This window comes from Oncorhynchus nerka, linkage group LG1 (assembly GCF_034236695.1).
Source record: "Oncorhynchus nerka isolate Pitt River linkage group LG1, Oner_Uvic_2.0, whole genome shotgun sequence".
NCBI classification, from domain to species: domain Eukaryota; kingdom Metazoa; phylum Chordata; class Actinopteri; order Salmoniformes; family Salmonidae; genus Oncorhynchus; species Oncorhynchus nerka.
In genome coordinates, this window is record NC_088396.1 from 27,345,628 (window position 1) to 27,367,374 (window position 21,747).

General features: G+C 41.9%; 1 protein-coding gene across 1 annotated transcript in view; it reads left to right on the forward strand.

Annotated features, from left to right (window-relative positions):
* Positions 1 to 21,747, forward strand: part of LOC115128471 (F-box-like/WD repeat-containing protein TBL1X) — a 41,535-nt gene that overhangs the window by 13,369 nt on the left and 6,419 nt on the right. The window contains exons 2-10 of the mRNA XM_065017680.1: positions 9,531 to 9,704; positions 10,114 to 10,259; positions 10,677 to 10,896; positions 13,296 to 13,428; positions 19,196 to 19,337; positions 19,470 to 19,533; positions 19,643 to 19,740; positions 21,091 to 21,151; positions 21,262 to 21,383. Of these exons, the coding sequence (XP_064873752.1) occupies positions 9,647 to 9,704; positions 10,114 to 10,259; positions 10,677 to 10,896; positions 13,296 to 13,428; positions 19,196 to 19,337; positions 19,470 to 19,533; positions 19,643 to 19,740; positions 21,091 to 21,151; positions 21,262 to 21,383 (1,044 nt within the window). The 5' untranslated portion in view covers positions 9,531 to 9,646. The remainder of the gene's footprint in view (positions 1 to 9,530; positions 9,705 to 10,113; positions 10,260 to 10,676; positions 10,897 to 13,295; positions 13,429 to 19,195; positions 19,338 to 19,469; positions 19,534 to 19,642; positions 19,741 to 21,090; positions 21,152 to 21,261; positions 21,384 to 21,747) is intronic.

The following is a 21,747-nucleotide window of genomic DNA, read 5'->3' on the forward strand; positions in this document are numbered from 1 at the left end:
GATAAACAAAAGGAGGTCGTCAGCATATAGCGAGACTTTCTGCTCCCAGCCCGCCCTGATTATGCCTTGAATGGCATCATTAGAGCGTAGTGCAATGGCGAGAGGCTCGATTGCCAAAGCAAACAACAAGGGGGAGAGTGGGCAACCCTGTCTGGATCCGCGGTGCAAGGGAAAATAGTCAGAGGACAAGTTATTAGTCCGTACCGAAGCCATGGGGGAAAAATAAAGAATCTTTATCCACGCAATGAATTTGGGGCCAAAGCCAAATCTATAAAGGGCAGCTGTTAGGTAATCCCACTCAACGCGGTCAAACGCTTTTTCGGCATCAAGTGCGACCACCACCTCCGCGTCCTCCGACGCTGGGGAGTACAGTATATTTATAAGGCGCCTAATATTGAAAAATAAATGCCTATTTCTCACAAAGCCAGTCTGGTCAGAGTGTATTACTTGGTGCAGCAAGCCTTCCATACGGATGGCTAAAAGCTTAGCTAGGATTTTGTAATCACAGTTTAAAAGCGAGATTGGGCGATAGGATCCACATTTCAGGGGGTCTTTGTTTTTCTTTAGTAGTAATGAAATTGAAGCCTGATAAAGACTAGGCGGTAGCTTTGAAGTATTGAGGCACTCTGCAAATAGTCGAGACAAGAATGGGCAAAGCAGACCAGAAAACGTCCTGTAAAATTCGGTTGGAAAACCGTCCGGACCCGGTGATTTACCACTTTTCATTGCGGACACTGCTGTTGCAATCTCCTCAAGCGTAAATTCTTCTTCTAGACAGTCATGGGAGTCTGTATCAATTGAAGGCATATTCAAGCCATTAAAGAAGGAGTCAATCAGCAAGGGGTCTTGAGGGGATTCAGAGGTGTATAGCGCAGAGTAAAATAGTTTAAATTGATCATTGATCTCTTTATGTATAACTGTGGTGGCACCAGACAGGGTCCTTATTTGTGGGATTAAACGTGAGGCCTCAGATTTACGGATCTGATGCGCAAGAAGTTTACTGGCCTTGTCGCCTTGTTCATAGACTTTGTATCGAGCTCGCAAGAGTAACTGTTCAGCTTGCCTGGTAGAAAGCTCATCAAATTCAGATTGGAGTAGTTGGCGCTCTTTATGCAGATCAGAGGAAGGATCCGTAGCATACTTCTCATCCAGTGTGGCTATGGACTCGCTCAGGTCCCGAAGTCGCTGGGAGCGAACTCTGTTTTGGTTGGCTGTATAAGAAATAATTTGGCCACGTAGGTATGCTTTGAGAGACTCCCATATGGTAGAGCAGGACATACCTGGTGTTGAATTAGTTTCTAGGAATAAGGTGATTTCAGAAGAAATGAAATTGACAAACTCCTTATCTGAGAGTAAAATGGGGTTGAGACGCCATTGATAACACATAGGAGGTCGCTGGGGAAATTCTAGTTCAAGCACTAATGGTAAATGGTCAGAGATAACAATACTCTCGTAAGTACACTGCCGAAGGTTAGGCAGAAGTTTTTTGTCCAAAAAGAAGTAATCAATCCGGGAGTATGTTTGATGAACATGAGAATAAAAGGAATACTGTCTATCTGTAGGATGTAGGAAACGCCAGGCCTGAAACATAGCATATTTCTGAAGAAAGGATTGAATAAGTAGGGCACATTTAGATGGGCCTGTATTTGTTTGTGAGGACTTGTCAAGAACTGGGGACATTTTACAGTTGAAATCCCCCCCTAAAATCAACAAATGAGAATCTAAATTGGGAATAGCAGACAGAAAGGAAGAAATGAAACTTGTGTCATCCCAATTGGGAGCAACACTAGCCAAAACAAGAGGGGTAGAAAACAGTTAACCAGTTACTATAACGTATCGTCCCTTAGGATCAGCAATAACCTCAGAAGCTACAAAGGGAGTAGCTTTATCAACCAGAATAGCAGCACCTCTTGATTTACTATGAAAGTTCAAGTGGAACACTTGACCAACCCAGTCCTTACGCATCCTAAAATGCTCACCAGTCCTCAAGTGAGTCTCTTGTAGAAATGCAATATTTGCATTCAAACCCTTTAAGTGTGTCAACACCCTCTTACGCTTCACCGGGTTGTTAACCCCTTTGGTATTCCAAGAAATGTACTTGATCGTATTATTTCGGCCCCTCTGGGCATTCCCATTATTCAACCCTGTCATTAGAGCATAGAATGGAAAAGCAATGAGTGCCCAAAACCCCCAGAATAACTTGTCTCAGAGTAATAATGTACGGTGGTAAATGTTTGGAAAAAGTACAGAAAAAAAAACAGAAAACAAACCCCCTCCCCCCATCCCAGACAGTACCTCCCCAAATGAGGTACAAGCCTAAATAGAACATGTTCTCTTCGCACAGTATGTCTGTGAGAGTGCGGTCTTAAACCTAACCCACAGTCCCGCTCTTTAAAGTCGCGTTTTGTTAGTGGATCAAGCAGCAAAAAGAAAGATTTCTATGTTTTTTTTTGTTTTTTTTTCAAATAAAAAAAAGGCGAATCCCTTGTGCAAACGGAATGACAAAAGCACCAATTGGTGATGTATATAATTGTATTCCCAGTCTTATAATAGGCATTGAGAGAGAAAATAAATCAAATGTATAAAGGCTCTCAGCCAAAAATCTATTTTGAAGTAAGGAAATCGTAGTAAGACAATTAAAAATAATAGTAATTATAATAGTAGTCTAGTTGAAGCTGAGACAGCTTACAACCAATACCAAAAAACTACGTGTGCGCAACGTTGAACGTTTGCTGGGCATAAATGACGCTCAAAACTTTTCAAATTAAAGTGAGGCCCCAAAAACCATGTAGCCTCGGGAGACATTTACTGTTTACTGGGTCAATGCAAACGGATGCAGTAAACAAATAACCAAAAATATTTGAGTCACTGAGACAATGTGTAAACAAACTAAATAGGTGAGCGAGATAAGGCACGCACACTAGATGATCAAAACATTAGATCACATCAAATAAGCCTGAATAGTTTCACCAACTATACAAGACTAGCCTGTTATATCTAAACATAATTGTACCACAAGTGGGTTACTTACTATCCACAGTTTGCAAGCAACAGTTGCTGACCTGCGAGCATATTCAAGACTTCTTGATGTGACGTTGAATGTGGGCCATAGCCTCATCCGGAGATTCAAATGTGTAGTCTTTACCCTCATGAGATATCCATAAACGGGCTGGGAATCGCAGTCCATACTTCACACTTGGATGGTCCCGAAGTACTCGTTTGGCCTGTCCGAAAGCTGCGTGCTGCCTGGAAACCATGGGGGAGTAGTCCTGGTAGATGGAAAAGCCCTGTCCTTGAAAGCTCAGAATGGTATTGCGGGATCTCCATCTTCTCATGAAAAAAGTGCACTCGAAGAATTATGTCACGGGGCCTCTCCCCATCCCGGGGCTTTGGGCGCAGCGACCGGTGGGCTCGATCAATCAGGGGCTTTTCATCTAAAGCAAGAACATCCTTCAGCAGCCCTGAAACGAAATCCGTGGCGCGATGCATTTCCGCGGACTCTGGGACCGATACAAGTCTCAGATTATTGCTGTGAGAGAATCCCTCTAAACTCACACAGCTCTCCTTCACCTTTTTCAAATCCGCAGCTTGGCGTTTAACTTCAGCCTCCAGGGATGTAGTTAAATCGGAGACATTAGTAGCGGAGGTCTCCAGTGCTGCAATCGTTGTAGTGTGTAACACAGTTGTTGTTTTGAGTAATGTGATTGCTGGCACAGTCTCGTTCCGCAGGATGGTTAAATCTGCTTTTAAAGTATCAGAAACCTCCTGTATTCTGGCCTCAATCGTAGCAACCACCTGTGTTTTCATTTCAACTATCTCAGAGCGTAGTAGTTTGATGGCCTCGAGAATGTTCATTTCAGCGCCGCCAGGCCAAGCCGCGCCCCCGGGTAAAGTGTGCGTCCCCGGGCTTTCAGACTCAGGAGAGGGCGGTGATGAGAGCGGGTCTTGTAGGCCGGGTTTTCTCAAAGTCATGTTTTTGGCCATATGCTTGGTCGACATGCTGACATTCGGAAGCAAAGTAGTCTTGGTTTTTACGGAAAGGGATCACCAAATTAATATTTGAAAATAAATACGGTTCTGCTGCAGAATTCACATAAACTTTAAGAATACCACGGGAGCAAACAGAAAACACGTCAGTCGCACATGGCGTCCCCTACCAAAATTCCGGTGTCCATATATTTTACCGACACACCCGTCTTGTACAGCTGCGTAGGGGAAATGGCTCAAATCGCACAAAATGGAATATAACATTGCGGATAAAGTTTGGAATGACACAATTTCACGTGTACAACATCTAAAGACCTGCATCACTACATTTAGTGCGTGTCTGTTTTTCAAAGCGCTTGTTTGTTTTTTGTTGCTTTTGTTGATTTGTTATTTTAGCCCCCACACTGCAGAATAATGAAGAGGAAGTCAATTGCTGGTTGGGGTAAGTTTCTCAAAAACAAGTGAAATCCCCACAAAGTGTCTGGACACTTCTCTTACATGTAGGTTACATGTAAAATACAGATTTGTTTGTAAAACAGTGAACTTCTCTTTTAATGTCCATTCACCCTGAGGGAATAAACTCAGTCTCATGCAATCTCTTTGGAGAACATTGGAAAGCAATCTTGATTGGTGGGATGTAGGGTTCTATGATGAGCTGATAAATGTAATCCTTATCCTACATGTGGTATTAGAGCCCTGAAGCGTATGGGAATTCCAATGTAAAAAGCCCTATGATCACTAATGTGAAGTTCATATTAGCACTTCAAATTTGGAGTAAAATGAAAGCTAAGAGTCTATATTTGAGAAATTAAGGCATATATACATTTTTCAACCATATTCCATCCTACAAATTAGAAATAAGCAAAGGCTTTGATTTCGGGTCACATATGGTTAAAGGGGTCTTAGAAGACATCTATCAGTATAATTTACTATATTGTACTGTACTGAACTATGTTATACATGCTGTGCTGTGATGTCCAAACTTGTGAAACATAGATGGACAGGACCAACTAAATTGCTCTTGTTTTTAAATGTAACCTTTATTTCACTAGGCAAGTAAGTAAAGAACAAATTCTTATTTACAATGATGGCCTACCGGGGAACAGTGGGTTAACTGCCTTGTTCAGAGGCAGAATGATACATTTTTACCTTGTCAGCTCAGGGATTTGAACCAGCAAACTTTCAGTTAATGGCCCAACCACTAGGCTACCTGCCACCCCAGGTATCCTAATAATAATAGCCAGAGTGTAGAATTATACCTAAAAATGCAAAGGAGGATATTAAAATCGTCTACCTTCGTGTACCTATTAAGGACACATCCCCATGAAGAGAATAATTATGCATTTCTGTATAGTACAGATTAGAGGTCGACCGATTATGATTTTAACACCGATACCGATTATTGCAAAACCAAAAAAGCCAATACCGATTAATCGGCCGATTTTAAAAAAGTTTTTGGAATAATGACAATTACAACAATACTTAAATGAACACTTATTTTAACTTAATATAATACATCAATAAAATCAATTTATGCTTGACGCACAACAAAGAGCTGCTGGCAAAACACACGAAAGTGCTGTTTGAATGAATGTTTACGCGCCTGCTTCTGCCTACCACCGCCCAGTCAGATACTTAGATGCTTGTATGCTCAGTCAGATTATATGCAACGCAGGACATGCTAGATAATATCTAGTAATATCATTAACCATATGTAGTTAACTAGTGATTATGATTGATTGTTTTTTATAAGATGAGTTTAATGCTAGCTAGCAACTTACCTTGGCTTACTGCATTCGCGTAACAGGCAGTCTCCTTGTGGAGTGCAACGAGAGAGAGGTAGGTCGTTATTGCGTTGGACTAGTTAACTGTAAGGTTGCAAGATTGGATCCCCCGAGCTGACAATGTGAAACTCTGTTGTTCTGCCCCTGAACGAGGCAGTTAACCCACCGTTCCTAGGCCGTCATTGAAAATAAGAATGTGTTCTTAACTGACTTGCCTAGTTAAATAAAGGTATAAATAAAAATAATAATAATCGGCGCCCAAAAATACCGTTTTCCGATTGTTATGAAACCTTGAAATCGGCCCTAATTAATCAGCCATTCCGATTAATCGGTCGACCTCTAGTACAGATCAGTGACCCATGTCATTCTGTTGCTATCCCTCTTACTGGGTTTTCACCCACTTCACTTACTGTAGTTCAATAACCAAAATAGATTTTTTTCAAACTCAAGGTGTCATCATAGCTGACACCCCATTCTTTCTGCAGAAATAGACATTTTAGAGTTTTTGGAAAACCTGGTCTCATAAAAAAAACAGAGCAAGATTTTACCATCATTCTGTTACCTAACTTTGCATCTGCACTGTTCTTGAGTAAATGTGTTTTTGTAAAATGTAAGGAAATAGTCCATTTGCATAGAGTTGTATGGTTTGTTTAACTTTGCAATCAATGGCTTTTATTTGACATTCTTTTAAAGTGAAAAATTGCAGTCTCATTCTATTACTTTGGAATTGCCTAAGTAGATTGTTTTCCCGAAAGATGTACTTTAGGTTTGCAGATATGTTCTTCCAATGATACTGTATCATAGCTGATACTCAAGTCAGTTTACATTATGATACCCAACGGATAACATTTTCAAATACGCACAAAAAGATTATTTCTCTCAAATTTTGTGCACAAATGTGTTTACATCCCTGTTAGGAGCATTTCTCCTTTGCCAAGATTTTAATTTTATTTTACCTTTATTTAACTAGGCAAGTCAGTTAAGAACAAATTCTTATTTTCAATGACGGCCTAGAAACAGTGGGTTAACTTCCTGTTCAGGGGCAGAACGACAGATTTGTACATTGTCAGCTCGGGGATGTGAACTTGCAACCTTCCAGTTACTAGTCCAACACTCTAATCACTAGGCTACCCTGCCGCCAGGTGTGGCATATCAAGAAGTGTGCTGAGGACAATAAAAGGACACTCTAAAATGTGCAGATGTCTCAAGTTTTGAGGGGGCATGCAATTGGCATGTTGACTGCAGGACTGTCCCAACATAATTTTATGTCAATTTCTCTACCATAAGCCACCTCCAACATTGTTTTAGAGAATTTGGCAGTACATCCAACTGGTCTCACAATCGCAGACCGCGAGTAACCACACCAGCCCAGGACCTTCACATCCAGCTTTTTCAACTTCGGGATTGTCTGAGGAGGGGATTGTCTGAGGAGGGGGATGTCTGTAATAAAGCCCTTTTCTGGGGAAAAACTCATTCTGATTGGCTGGGCCTGGCTCCCCAGTGGGTGGTCCTATGCCCTCCTAGGCCCGCCCATGGCTGCGTCCCTGCCCAGTCATGTGAAATCCATAGATTAGGGCCCGATTAATTTATTTAAATTGACAGATTCATTTCGATGAACTGTAACTCAGTAAACATTTTGAAATTGTTGCATGTTGTGTTTTATTTTTTATATATAGTATAATTATGTTCCCAGTTGTTGTGGGGGTGGCGGCCATGGGAGGAGCGTCTCACAGCTTTGATACAGATATGCCTTCCCTTCTAGCCAGACCCTGCTTGTTATCTAATTAGCCCAAAGAGAAGCAGTTTAGTGGGTTGGCATTGAGCTCTGCAGGCCACCCAGACTATCACACAAAGGCTTGGCTTAGCTAGAATGCTAGGGAAAATGGGACTTGTTCCAGCTTTGGTGTTTATGTTGTACTTTTTAAAATGTATAATACGTTATTGATCATATTTAAATGTATTGCATTTTGGGTTTTATGAAACTCTAAATCAAGCAATGGTTCTCATTCAATAACATGTGGTATGATTATGTATTCATGGAACGCCATAAGGGGAATGTGTCTCAGTGTGAGATTGATTCTCACACCAGCTACAAATCATAGCACCATCTCTTTTTTTTGGAGGAAAATTCATGTGAACATTCACACTTAGCCAATATTGGGGGTTATTTCATTTGAGCGCTGCATGTCTGCTGTGCGGTGCAATAGAGCCAGAGAGTCCATGTGAAAGAATATCCCAAGGTGAAAGACGTGTGTTATTCGTGTTGGGTAACATTTTCGACCCAGCTGGCACAGGGCCCACTGGTAACACTATTCTCTGTGTATTTTGCAACTGGTTCCTGCTTGTTGCTATGCTACCAAAGGGTGACTCTTGGGAGTGAGTTGAGCTCTGTGAGTGGTGTGGTATGGAGGTTTAGAGAGGCCTGCATTTCTTACTGACTGGCTCTACTCTGTATCTGGTCTGGAAGGAAGCTTGTTCCTCTTGTCCAGTTCTACCCCTCAAGTCAGACTGAAAGCACAAAATATAACAATGGCCATGATTCAGCATTCTAAATGATAGGTTTAGGATCAAGTTCAAATGTATTGTTAATCTCCGAGGAAGTCTTAACTGTTTTAGTGGGGGTGTTTATGATGGATAACTGGCAGTTTTTGAAGAGGTACAGAGGTTCAAGTTTTTCCATCTTTGGTCAAATGTTGAATGTGATTGGTGCTGCCAATGTGAATAGGAAGCATTTTACAATGTATGGTTGTCTACATGGTATTGACTGCATTATGTGTGGTATAGCAAATATTTGTTGTCTGCTTTGCCTTCAGTTTGAGATTCAGCTCTACTCTTAAACCTATACATGGGCTTTGATACAAAATAATGTTTACTTGGTTGCACCTTCATTTTCAGAATTTTCTCTCTCAATTACAAAAGTAAAGTCCCAGTCTCACCTTCGTATTTCCTTCCCTATAATGCACAATATACTGTGTACTGCCAATTCATGAATATATTGTTGTAAAATGATGAATCATTCCATTGTAGCGAAGCCCTCATTAGCCTGAAGGCTCATCATTGGGAACAATAACTCAATTGCTGTGATTCTAAAGGGTTCTGTTTTTATGTTGTTTTTCTTCAGCTCCCAGTAGTTTTGAAAGAATGCCAAGTTGAACTGTTCACGTCGGCGCCAATAAAGTGTTATCTGAGAAAGAGAGAATGATGCGAAAGTCCCCCAACTTTACCAGTAATTATCCTTACGCCGTGTGCTAAGCTCTCTACAGTTTACTAGATAACGGCAGTAGGCATTCAATGCCCTGTAATGCTTTATTAGGCTTCTATCCATCTAGATCAGTGGCCAGGTCACTAATGGAATTGGACGCCGCAGTCATGTCACAATAGAGAGATGGGGGAATACTTGGCCTGTGCAGTGGAGATGGATTCGCTGGCTAAGTGACCCGGTCATTGCCATTCTCAGTGGGTCGAAAAGTGCAGCCAATGGGAAAACGGTGGGCCCACACTAATGGAGGGAGTTAGTTGGGTTTTCTTTTGTGTGTGCGCTTCTAACCATGGACAGAGACACATTTATGTTCTTTCTTTATCTCTGTATGTGATGACAAGGTAGCTGTCAAGTCATTTGATTATGATGATTGGGGACCTACCAAGAAAAACGGTAACCTACATTGTCCCACTCGTTGGGAAGCTTGTTGTCTTCTGAAATGATGTAGCTAGCTGTGTAATGAATCTAAAACTCAATGTCTTCCTCTCTCTCTTCCCTAGACTGAGTCCATCTTTACTACGTACAGTACCTCCTCCATCGAGGTGGGCTAAGATACAGTACCTCCTCCATCGAGGTGGGCTAAGATACAGTACCTCCTCCATCGAGGTGGGCTAAGATGAGTATAACCAGTGATGAAGTTAACTTCTTGGTCTACAGATATCTTCAGGAGTCAGGTATGTATGACTGCCAAACTTCCTGCAACACACTGTCTGTCTGTGCCTGTCTGCCTGTATGTCGGTGTCTGTCTCTCATGCCATTCATGCTAACCTGTATTTCACAGGTTGAATGAATTATTGAGTTCCTAGCCGCTGTATTTTATTACTCTTTTGTTGGGGCTTTCTTTGAAGCCCGTCATTGGTGAAACGCAGAATAGCGCTGGCATTTCAAAATATATCGCACTGAAAAAGTATACTTGGTACGGATAATTGACTCGCTCCGCTGTCTGCGTTCACTTGTATTTTTTGATAGCATAACATTGACATAAAAAGTGTAGATATGTTTGTATAGGAGTAAGAGGTTTGTGTTGCAGGGTCTCTGGTGTTGTCATTGTACTGACTGTGTTCTCTGTGTGTTCGTTTCCAGGTTTCTCCCACTCAGCGTTCACCTTTGGAATTGAGAGCCACATCAGCCAGTCCAACATCAATGGAACACTAGTGCCCCCTGCTGCCCTCATCTCCATCCTGCAGAAAGGCCTCCAGTATGTGGAGGCAGAGATCAGCATCAATGAGGTGAGGCCAACTGCTCCAGTCCAGGCTGCTGTCTAGTGCTGCCTTGGGACACATTCATTAGTGCACACCGTAGCAAAATGTTTTGCAAATGTTTTTTTTTTTTTTTGTATAAGTCCACATAGTTCCTCCCTGTTTCAATCTGTTTTCTATTGTTTGGTGCCTAGAGAATACAACCTTGGACTACCACTGTCAGAACAAACACACACTCTCCATATAAATCCTTGAGGTTATATAAGACTGCCTTCACTAATATAGTGAAGTACAGTGAAGTAAATTGATCAAAATCATAAATTGTTAACAATACAAAAATAAATACAAAAATCAATACACTAATGTACTTGGTAAATTAAAACAAATTAAATCCCACCTTTAATGAAATATGGTGTAACCCTGGCATGTTTGGCGTTATGTTGGCAGGATGGCACAGTGTTTGATGGGCGGCCCATCGAGTCTCTGTCACTCATCGACGCGGTGATGCCGGACGTGGTACAGACGCGGCAGCAGGCCTTCCGCGACAAGCTAGCCCAGCAACAGGCGGCCGGCAGCATGGCAGTTGTTGCCGCTAGCAACCAACTTAATGCAACAAAGAACGGAGAGGCCACCGTGAACGGGGAGGAAAACGGAACACACACCATCTGTAAGAATTACTTCCTCTCTGAGCCATTTAGCTGTTGCTAGCTGGTATTTTCGTGTCGTAACTTAGCAAATAATATTTTCCTACATTATCTCGATACTTACTATGTGAGACAGCTGAATCTCCATAAATCAGCAAACCCAAGCATGATCAACATCACATTGGTTTATTTGAGTACAGTACTAGTACAGCTTTAAGTGTGTGTGTGTGGGGGGAGGGGGGGGGGTTACTTCAGAACAGTGTGGTTTTCACCAAATGTGAGGTCATTAGTGACATGGCATTGAGTGTTGGTGAATTTGACCCTGCCTGCATTTACCTTTTATTGTGCCTCCCTAACTGTTCAGATGCTTGTAGAGTTCAGCCAGTGAAACCAGAGAGGTGTGGGTCAGGTGACGCATTAGACTAGGGAGAAGTGGATTTTGTCGATGTTTGTCAGCCGATCCCACTGGAGTTAAAGTCTAATGTGTGGGTGAGTGGCAGAGCATCAGGAAAGACTATCTTACTGTAAATAATGATTACTTGTGCCATGGAAATTCAGTACTGAGAGAGATTGGGTAATTTCTTCAAACAATCATCTTTATTTAATATTGATTTAATTATTGCAATAATGAGGCTGGTCGATAAAAACACAGACACTAACAGGACATAAATTTCCTCCTATTAAGTATTAATTGCTAACTACTAATATCAAACAAATCAGGTAAATATGTAATTTTTCTTTCACACTTGTCTGAACAGACAGGGATGCTGCAGGCCCTTAGGATTGCGCTGCAGGCCCTTAGGATTGCGCTGCAGGCCTTTAGGATTGCGCTGCAGGCCCTTAGGATTGCGCTGCAGGCCCTTAGGATTGTGCTGCAGACCCTTAGGATTGTGCTGCAGGCCCTTAGGATTGTGCTGCAGACCCTTAGGATTGTGCTGCAGACCCTTAGGATTGCGCTGCAGGCCTTTAGGATTGCGCTGCAGGCCCTTAGGATTGAGCTGCAGACCCTTAGGATTGCGCTGCAGGCCCTTAGGATTGCGCTGCAGGCCTTTAGGATTGCGCTGCAGACCCTTAGGATTGTGCTGCAGACCCTTAGGATTGTGCTGCAGACCCTTAGGATTGCGCTGCAGGCCCTTAGGATTGCGCTGCAGGCCTTTAGGATTGCGCTGCAGACCCTTAGGATTGTGCTGCAGACCCTTAGGATTGCGCTGCAGGCCCTTAGGATTGCGCTGCAGGCCTTTAGGATTGCGCTGCAGGCCCTTAGGATTGCGCTGCAGACCCTTAGGATTGCGCTGCAGGCCCTTAGGATTGCGCTGCAGGCCCTTAGGATTGCGCTGCAGGCCCTTAGGATTGCGCTGCAGGCCTTTAGGATTGCGCTGCAGGCCCTTAGGATTGTGCTGCAGGCCCTTAGGATTGTGCTGCAGACCCTTAGGATTGTGCTGCAGGCCCTTAGGATTGTGCTGCAGACCCTTAGGATTGTGCTGCAGACCCTTAGGATTGCGCTGCAGGCCTTTAGGATTGCGCTGCAGGCCCTTAGGATTGTGCTGCAGACCCTTAGGATTGCGCTGCAGGCCCTTAGGATTGCGCTGCAGGCCTTTAGGATTGCGCTGCAGACCCTTAGGATTGTGCTGCAGACCCTTAGGATTGTGCTGCAGACCCTTAGGATTGCGCTGCAGGCCCTTAGGATTGCGCTGCAGGCCTTTAGGATTGCGCTGCAGACCCTTAGGATTGTGCTGCAGACCCTTAGGATTGCGCTGCAGGCCCTTAGGATTGCGCTGCAGGCCTTTAGGATTGCGCTGCAGGCCCTTAGGATTGCGCTGCAGACCCTTAGGATTGCGCTGCAGGCCCTTAGGATTGCGCTGCAGGCCTTTAGGATTGCGCTGCAGGCCCTTAGGATTGCGCTGCAGGCCCTTAGGATTGTGCTGCAGGCCCTTAGGATTGCCCTGCAGCAAAAACATGTCTGGAAGAAAAACACATTTTATCAATACTGCTGGCAGGATACGAAGATGATTACTGGATTAGCTCTTAGTTCATCTCCCTGAATAGTTGTGCTTTGACGCCGCACAGATTGCTCCCTATGATTATTTTGGGTCAACAAGTATGTTTGATGCGGTAATTGAAAATCTTAGATAACACGGTTATTTAAAAATCTCACACTCTTCTTTTTGAAGGCAGTGTTTTAGAACTAGCCTAATTAAAATGATTTGATCTTGAATGGTTATGATTTTGAAAGGTGAGAGGTTAAACATCTCAAATGTTTGTCACAAACGCACTTAATAGATAGTTTGTTTTTGAAGCTGAATATGGCACTAGAATAGAAAGACTGAAAATATGGTTCCATTTCCATGTGATATTCTGAATAGTACAGTAGGTACTGGGAGTTGTATGTGTCTAACAGAGGGTGGGTTTGATCTGATTACAGATAACCAGAGCGAGCCCATGGAGATGGATGTGGACGTGGAGATCCCAGCTAGCAAGGCCACGGTCCTCCGAGGCCATGAGTCAGAGGTGTTCATCTGTGCCTGGAACCCTGTCAGCGACCTGCTCGCCTCTGGGTGAGTCTCACTGGGATGGGTCAGGGGTGGGTGTATGGCTGGGCGATATGGCCTAAAAATATATATATTTTTTTCTTCTAATTTATGGGCGATTCACTATCTATATAGAGTTGTCGGAAGTTTACATACAGTTTAGCCAAATACATTTAAACTCAGTTTTTCACAATTCCTGACATTTAATTCTAGTAAAAATTCCCTCTCTTAGGTCAGTTAGGATCACCACTTTATTTTAAGAATGTGAAATGCCAGAATAATAGAGATAATGATTTATTTCAGCTTTTATTTCTTTCATCACATTCCAGAAGTTTACATACACTCAAATAGTATTTGGTAGCATTGCCTTTAAATTGTTTAATTTGGGTCAAATGTTTCAGGCAGCCTTCCACAATCGTGAATTTTGGCCCTTTCCTTCTGACAGGGCTGGTGTCAGGTTTGTAGGCCTCCTTGCTCGCACACACTTTTTCAGTTCTGCCCACAAATTTTCAATAGGATTGAGGTCAGGGCTTTGTGATGGCCACTCCAATACCTTGACTTAGTTGTCCTTAAGCCATTTTGCCACAACTTTGGAAGTATGCTTGGGGTCATTGTCCATTTGGAAGACCCATTTGCGACCAAGCTTTAACTTTAACTGATGTCTTGAGATGTTGCTTCAATATATCCACATGATTTTACTTCCCTCATGATGCCATCTATTTTGTGAAGTGCACCCTCCTCCAGACCCTCCTGCAGCAAAGCACCCCCACAACATGATGCTGTCACCCCCGTGATTGAACGGTTGGGATGGTGTTCTTTGGCTTGCAAGCCTCCCCCTTTTTCCTCCAAACATAACGATGGACATTATTTATTTTTGTTTCATCAGACCAGAGGACATTTCTCCAAAATGTACGATCTTTGTCCCCATGTGCAGTTGCAAACTGTAGTCTGGCTTTTTTATGGCGGTTTTGGAGCAGTGGCTTCTTCCTTGCTGAGCGGCCTTTCAGGTTATGTCGATATAGGACTCGTTTTACTGTGGATGTAGATAATTTTGTACCTGTTTCCTCCAGCATCTTCACAAGGTTCTTTGCAGTTGTTCTGGGATTGATTTGCACTTTTCGCACCAAGTACGTTTATCTCTAGGAGACAGAATGTGTCTCCTTCCTGAGCGGTATGACGGCTGTGTGGTCCCATGGTGTTTATACTTGCGTACTATTGTTTGTAAAGATGAACGTGGTATCTTCAGGCGTTTGGAAATTGCTCCGAAGGATGAATCTACAATTATTATTTTTTGGCTGATTTCTTTTGATTTTCCCATGATGTCAAGCAAAGAGGCACTGAGTTTGAAGTTAGGCCTTGAAATACATTCACAGGTACACCCCCAATTGACTCAAATGATGTCAATTAGCTTATCAGAAGCTTCTAAAGCAATGACATCATTTTCTGGAATTTTCCAAGCTGTTTAAAGGCACAGTCAACTTAATGTACACAAACTTCTGACCCACTGGAATTGTGATAGAGATAGACACTCTTGGCATTCTCTAGTTTGTTTAATAAGAAATTTGTGGAGTGGTTGAAAAACAAGTTTTAATGACTCCAACCTAAGTGTATGTAAACTTCCGACTTCAACTGTACATTACCAATCAAAAGTTTGGAAGCACCTTCTCATTCAAGGGTGTTTCCTTATTTTTTGTATTTTCTACATTGTACAATAATAAGTGAAGACATAAACTATGAAATAAACAAATAGGGAATCATGTAGTAACCAAAGAAGTGTTAAAAAAAATCTAAATATATTTAAGATTCTTCAAAGTAGCCACCCTTTGCCTTGATGACAGCTTTGCACACTCTTGGCATTCTCTCAACCAACTTCACCTGGAATGCTTTTCCAACAGTCTTGAAGGAGTTCCCACATATGCTGAGCACTTGTTGACTGCTTTTCCTTCACTCTGCAGTCCAACTCATCCCAAACCATCTCAATTGGATTTAGGTCGGGTGATTGTGGAGGCCAGGTCATCTGATGCAGCACTCCATCACTCTCCTTATTGGTAAAATAGCCCTTACTCAGCCTGGAGATGTGTTGGGTAATTGTCCTGTTGAGAAACAAATTATAGTCCCACTAAGCGCAAACCTGATGGGATGGCGTATCGCTGCAGAATGCTGTGCTAGCCATACTGGTTAAGTGTGCCTTGAATTTGAAATAAATCACAGACAGTGTCACCAGCAAAGGACCCCCACACCATCACACCTCCTTCTCCATGCTTCGTGGTGGAAACCACACATGTGGAGGTCATCCATTCACCTACTCTGTGTCTCACAAAGACACGGCGGTTGGAACCAAAAATCTTATATTTGGACTCATCAGACCAAAGGACAGATTTCCACCAGTCTAATGTCCATTGCTCGTGTTTCTTGGTCCAAGCAAGTCGCTTTTTCTTATTGGTGTCCTTTAGTAGTGGTTAATTTCCAGCATTTCGACCACAAAGGCCTGATTCACTCAGTCTCCTCTGAACAGTTGCTGTTGAGATTAGAGGTCGACCGATTAATCGGAATGGCCGATTAATTAGGGCCGATTTCAAGTTTTCATAACAATCGGAAATCGGTCATTTATTTTTAAACCTTTTATTTAACTAGGCAAGTCAGTTAAGAACACATTCTTATTTTCAATGACTGCCTAGGAACTGTGGGTTAACTGCCTTGTTCAAGGGCAGAACGACAGATTTTCACCTTGTCAGCTCAGGGTTCCAATCTTGCAACTGTACAGTTAACTAGTCCAACGCTCTAACCATTGCACTCCACGAGTAGCCTGCCTGTTACGCGAATGCAGTAGAAGCCAAGGTAAATTGCTAGCTAGCATTAAACTTATCTTATAAAAAACAATCAATAATAATCACTAGTTATAACTACTACTCCAGTTTAGCAGGCAATATTAACCAGGTGAAATTGTGTCATTTCTCTTGCGTTCATTGCACGCAGAGTCAGGGTATATGCAACAGTTTGGGCTGCTTGGCTCATTGCGAACTAATTTGTCAGAATTTTACGTAATTATGACATACATTGAACGTTGTGCAATGTAAAAATAATGTTTAGACTTAGGGATGCCACCCGTTAGATAAAATACCGAACGGTTCCGAATTTCACTGAAATAATAAACGTTTTGTTTTCGAAAGGATAGTTTCCAGATTCGATCATATTAATGACCAAAGGCTCGTATTTCTGTGTGTTATTGTGTTATAATTAAGTCTGATTTGATAAAGCAGTCTGACTGAGCGCAAGCCCGTAATCATTCATTCAAACTGCACTTTTGTGCATTTTGCCAGCAGCTCTTCGCAAGCACAGCGCTGTTTATGACTTCAAGCCTATCAGCCTAATGGCTGGTGTAACCAATGTGAAATGGCTAGCTAGTTAGCTGGGTGTGCGCTAATACTGTTTCAAACGTCACTCGCTTTTAGATTTGGAATAGTTATTCCCCTTGCGCTGCGGCTTTTGTGGAGCGATGGGTAACGATGCTTCGAGTGTGGCTGTTGTCGATGTGTTCCTGGTTCGAGCCCAGGTAGGGGCGAGGAGGGGGGAAGCTATACTGTTACACATATATTATAGTGCCTATAAGAACATCCAATCGTCAAAGGTATATGAAATACAAATGGTATAGAGAGAAATAGTCCTACAAATACTATATTAACTACAACCTAAAACCTCTTACCTTGGAATATTGAAGTCTCGTGTTAAAACGAACCACCAACTTTCATATGTTCTCATGTTCTGAGCAAGGAACTTAAACGTTAGCTTTTTTACATGGCACACATTTTTATACGGCACATATTACTTTCTTCTCCCACACTTTGTTTTTGCATTATTTAAACCAACATTGAACATGTTTCATTATTTATTTGAGGCTCAATTGATTTTATTGATGTTTTATATTAAGTTAAAATAAGTGTTAATTCAGTATTGTTGTAATTGTCATTATTACAAAAAAAATAATAGTCTGATTAATCGGTATCGGCTTTTTTGGTCCTCCAATAATCGGTATCGGTGTTGAAAAATCATAATCGGTCGACCTCTAGTTGAGATGTTTGTTACTTGAACTCTGAAGCATTTATTTGGGCTGCCATCTGAGGTGCAGTTAACTCAACTCAAATGAACTTATCCTTAGCAGCAGAGGTTACTCTGGGTCTTCCTTTCCTGTGGAAGTCCTCATTAGAGCCTGTTTCATCATAGCACTTGATGTTTTCTGCGACTGCACTTGAAGAAACTTTCAAAGTTCTCAAAATTTTCCAGATTGACTGACCTTCATGTCTTGAAGTAATGATGGACTGTCGTTTTTTGTTGCTTCTTTGAGCTGTTGCCATAATATGGACTTGGTCTTTTACTAAATAGGGCTATCTTCTGTATACCACCCCTACCTCGTCACAACACAACAGATTGGCTCAAACGCATTAAGAAGGAAAGAAATTCCACAAATGAACTTTTACATGGCACACCTGTTAATTGAATGCATTCCAGGTGACTACCTCATGAAGCTGGTCGAGAGAATGTGAAGTGTGCAAAGTTGTCATCAAAGCAAAGGGTGGCTACTTTGAAGAGCCTCAAATATAAAATACATGTTAATTTGTTTAACACTTTTTTGATTACTACATGATTCCATATGTGTTTTTTCATATGTTTGATGTCTTTTCTATAATTCTACAATGTAGAAAATAGCAGGTGTGTCCAAAATCTTGTGTGTATATATACTGTATGTGTGTAATATATATATATATTGTGTTGTGTGTGTGTGTGTGTATGTATGTATGTATGTATGTATGTATGTATGTATGTATGTATGTATGTATGTATGTATGTATGTATGTATGTATGTATAAAACATGGTTTGACATTTTCTCAAAATAAGCTTTGTTGCACAAAATTAATAGTCAATACACTGCATTTCAAACAGTCTGGAATAATCTGATGAATTCGGGGCTTGTAAAATTATACCTAGACCAAATATAAGCCTTCAACCATAAGACCGACTAATTATTTTATCAAAATAGTTTCACCTGCTTTTTTTTCAAGTCTGTCTATGAATATATAACCAAAACCATGAAAACTAACACAGGTCTTTTAAACAATATTTCAGACTCGAACCCACTGCTAATTAGTAGCCAGCTAATGTTTATATTTCAAGTCTAGCCACCTTGGATATTTTTGCCTGCTAACAAGGTACTGTAGAACAGTTGAACTGTTATGAATACACCCTCCTGGCCATCTCTAAAACTTGTGAACTACAGCCGGTTCACTTTGTTTAGATGTTGAAATCAAGTGGCCTACATTGATAAAAAATATGCTTATTTCTCAGAATGAGAACAAGTTGCCAATTTTTATGCTCATGGCACATTTATAAAACAGACAGCTAGCATGTAACCATCTGAGGCTAAAATGCTGCTAGCAGTATGTGGTACCGCAATGCTGCATGCAACAAACTGAGCATCTATTTTCCACAATCATGTTCATTGATACTTCCGTCGAGTAGGGTCTGCTCTGTTCTAAATTTCCGGAGTGAAGACATAAAAAGAGTATCGTTACAAAGGTTAAGTTCTCCTCTATTACAGTAAAATAATGTTGAAACTACTTGTTGTCATAGAGGAAGAAGTGATCTTTCATCTCTTTGTTTTGAGTGGCAGGGGGAGGGACTGGGTCAGTGCTGGGTTGAGCTTCTCTGGGACTTGGGAGGCTAGAGCGACACACACACACTGCCGCACACACACTATGTATTGAAGTTTTCTTCTATATTCTATCTGTTTGTGTCTAGGTCGGGAGACTCGACAGCCCGGATCTGGAACCTTATTGAGAACAGTAACAGCAGCCCCACCCAGCTGGTGCTCAAACACTGCATCAGGGAGGGGGGCCAGGACGTCCCCAGCAACAAAGACGTCACTTCACTAGACTGGAATGTGAGTTCTCAGTGGTCCATTCCATCCACGTCTACTGTATCTATTCTTACTTGACTGAAATGGTCTGGAACAGAACATTAGAAGCCATCTACACTGAGGACAGTTCACTAACAGTTCTGTTTTACCCCACAGAGCGATGGGACACTCTTAGCAACCGGATCCTATGATGGATTTGCAAGGATATGGACAAAAGATGGTATGCTGAGTTTTGTAGCTTTTTAAATTCAATTAAACAACCGTGCCCAATGCCCATTCTGAATCATACTGTTTTCTGTGCAGATGCATTAAACTCTTGTCTTTCACAGGTAATCTGGCGAGCACCTTGGGCCAACATAAAGGACCCATATTTGCACTGAAGTGGAACAAGAAAGGGAACTGTATCCTCAGTGCTGGTGTAGATAAGGTATTTTTGATTGAATGCATCATGTCACTCATGTAGCAATCAATTAATATTAGTTCAAGAATGCTGACGGAATTTTTTTTGTATACCGCCCAACAAGGTTCCTTCAAATGGGCACTGAGCAAATTTCAGTTCTGATGAGAGTTAACTTGAACGTTGTGAAAATTCTGTGCGCGTTTACTATGAACACTGAGGCTGTACCCGCTGTAATTTACTGTTTTAACAGTGACCAAGTAGACTACTGTGGCTATTTGATCATAATGTAGTCCTACCAGAGTGGCCTACCATCAAACAATGGAAAAAATGCATAGCATAACATTTTAACATGGAAATGGCTGTTCTATCGTTCAGCCTACAGTAGCAGCCAATGTGTGGTGTTCAATGTAGGCCTACATTCCATGAGACTTTTGAAAAAACATGCAGGGCTTGACATTAACCTGTTTATCCACTTGTCCTTCAGATAAGGAGGTGACAACATTTTGTTGTGTTTGATGCAAGAAACCACTTTACAAAATAAAATGCATTATTAGTCCCATACCGTTATTACAGAGATAACAGACAAATGCTGCTCTGCCTATTGGTTACTTAGCTTATTTAAGCCTGTCTCAAAATACAACACTGCCCCTTTTAAGACATAAAAAAGCTCTTTACCTGAATCGCTTTTCTATGATGGCTAGAAATGTTAACGCTGTGTGCTCTTGTAGGAAGCAACCACTCCCACATTTCTTACTACAAATGAGTTATAACTGGACTAATAACTCACCAACCAGCAAAAAATATGAACAAATATGCACGCGTGGCTACATGCAGCTCTCACTTTGATCTAAAAACAAGCTCATAATAATTGTGACCACTCATGCTGTAAAACAGTCCAGTTCAAAATGAATGGTACAAATCCATATATGGCAATGGTCTATTGGCATATAGGCCTACTGCAGCTCTGATTGGTTATGGTGCACCGGTCTGTGTAGAGTGCGGGTCTGAGTCCTGCCTGTCAATGCAATAGAATCCTACTCCGATGCTCTCTGCCTAAAACAAAATCTCTTGCATAGTTTGTTTTTCATACTAAGTCTTGCGAAGTTTGTTTTGTTTCGGTACGTTGCATTGAAAGTGGCTAGTATTGAGTTGGTTCAATCACAATTCCCACAGTAAAGGGAAACATTGATAGTGTTAACTAACGGGGAAAACTCAAGAAGGTTTAGTGAAGTTCATTCTCATGCTTCTATGCGCAGGCTGATATTTCTTCTACGCGGCAGTCCCGGGGTAACTACGTGCACAGCTTAGAAGGAACATTGCCCCCCAATTGTCAAGAGTTTGTACTGCATTTTCTATGTATCTATTGTCATTTTCCAGACGACAATCATTTGGGACGCACACACAGGAGAGGCTAAGCAGCAGTTCCCCTTCCACTCAGGTAAGCCCCCTGTTTCCCGAACAGAAAGATGTAGGACTTCAGCTTCCCGGCTGATGTGAGTTAACCCTTTGCAAACCCTCCTGTCCCTGTGTGTTGCCTCCTACCCACAGCTCCAGCCCTGGACGTGGACTGGCAAAACAACACAACATTTGCCTCCTGCAGCACAGACATGTGCATCCACGTGTGTCGACTGGGCAGCGACCGGCCGCTCAAGACCTACCAGGGCCACACGGTAAACAAACAGACAGCGTCTGTGTTCTAACCTCTACATCTCACACTACTGAGGACATAGTCACACTTAGAATTTCTCTACTGAATGTGTTTTCCCCAACTTTTGTACTTCTGCAAAGTAAACAAGATTATTTTGTGACTAGTGGTAGGAAGAGCAGGATGTCTTGTGTTGGTCCTCTGAGTCATTACATTTACATTTACATTTAAGTCATTTAGCAGACGCTCTTATCCAGAGCGACTTACAAATTGGTGCGTTCACCTTAAGACATCCAGTGGAACAGCCACTTTACAATAGTGCATCTAAATCTTTTAAGGGGGGTGAGAAGGATTACTTTATCCTATCCTAGGTATTCCTGAAAGAGGTG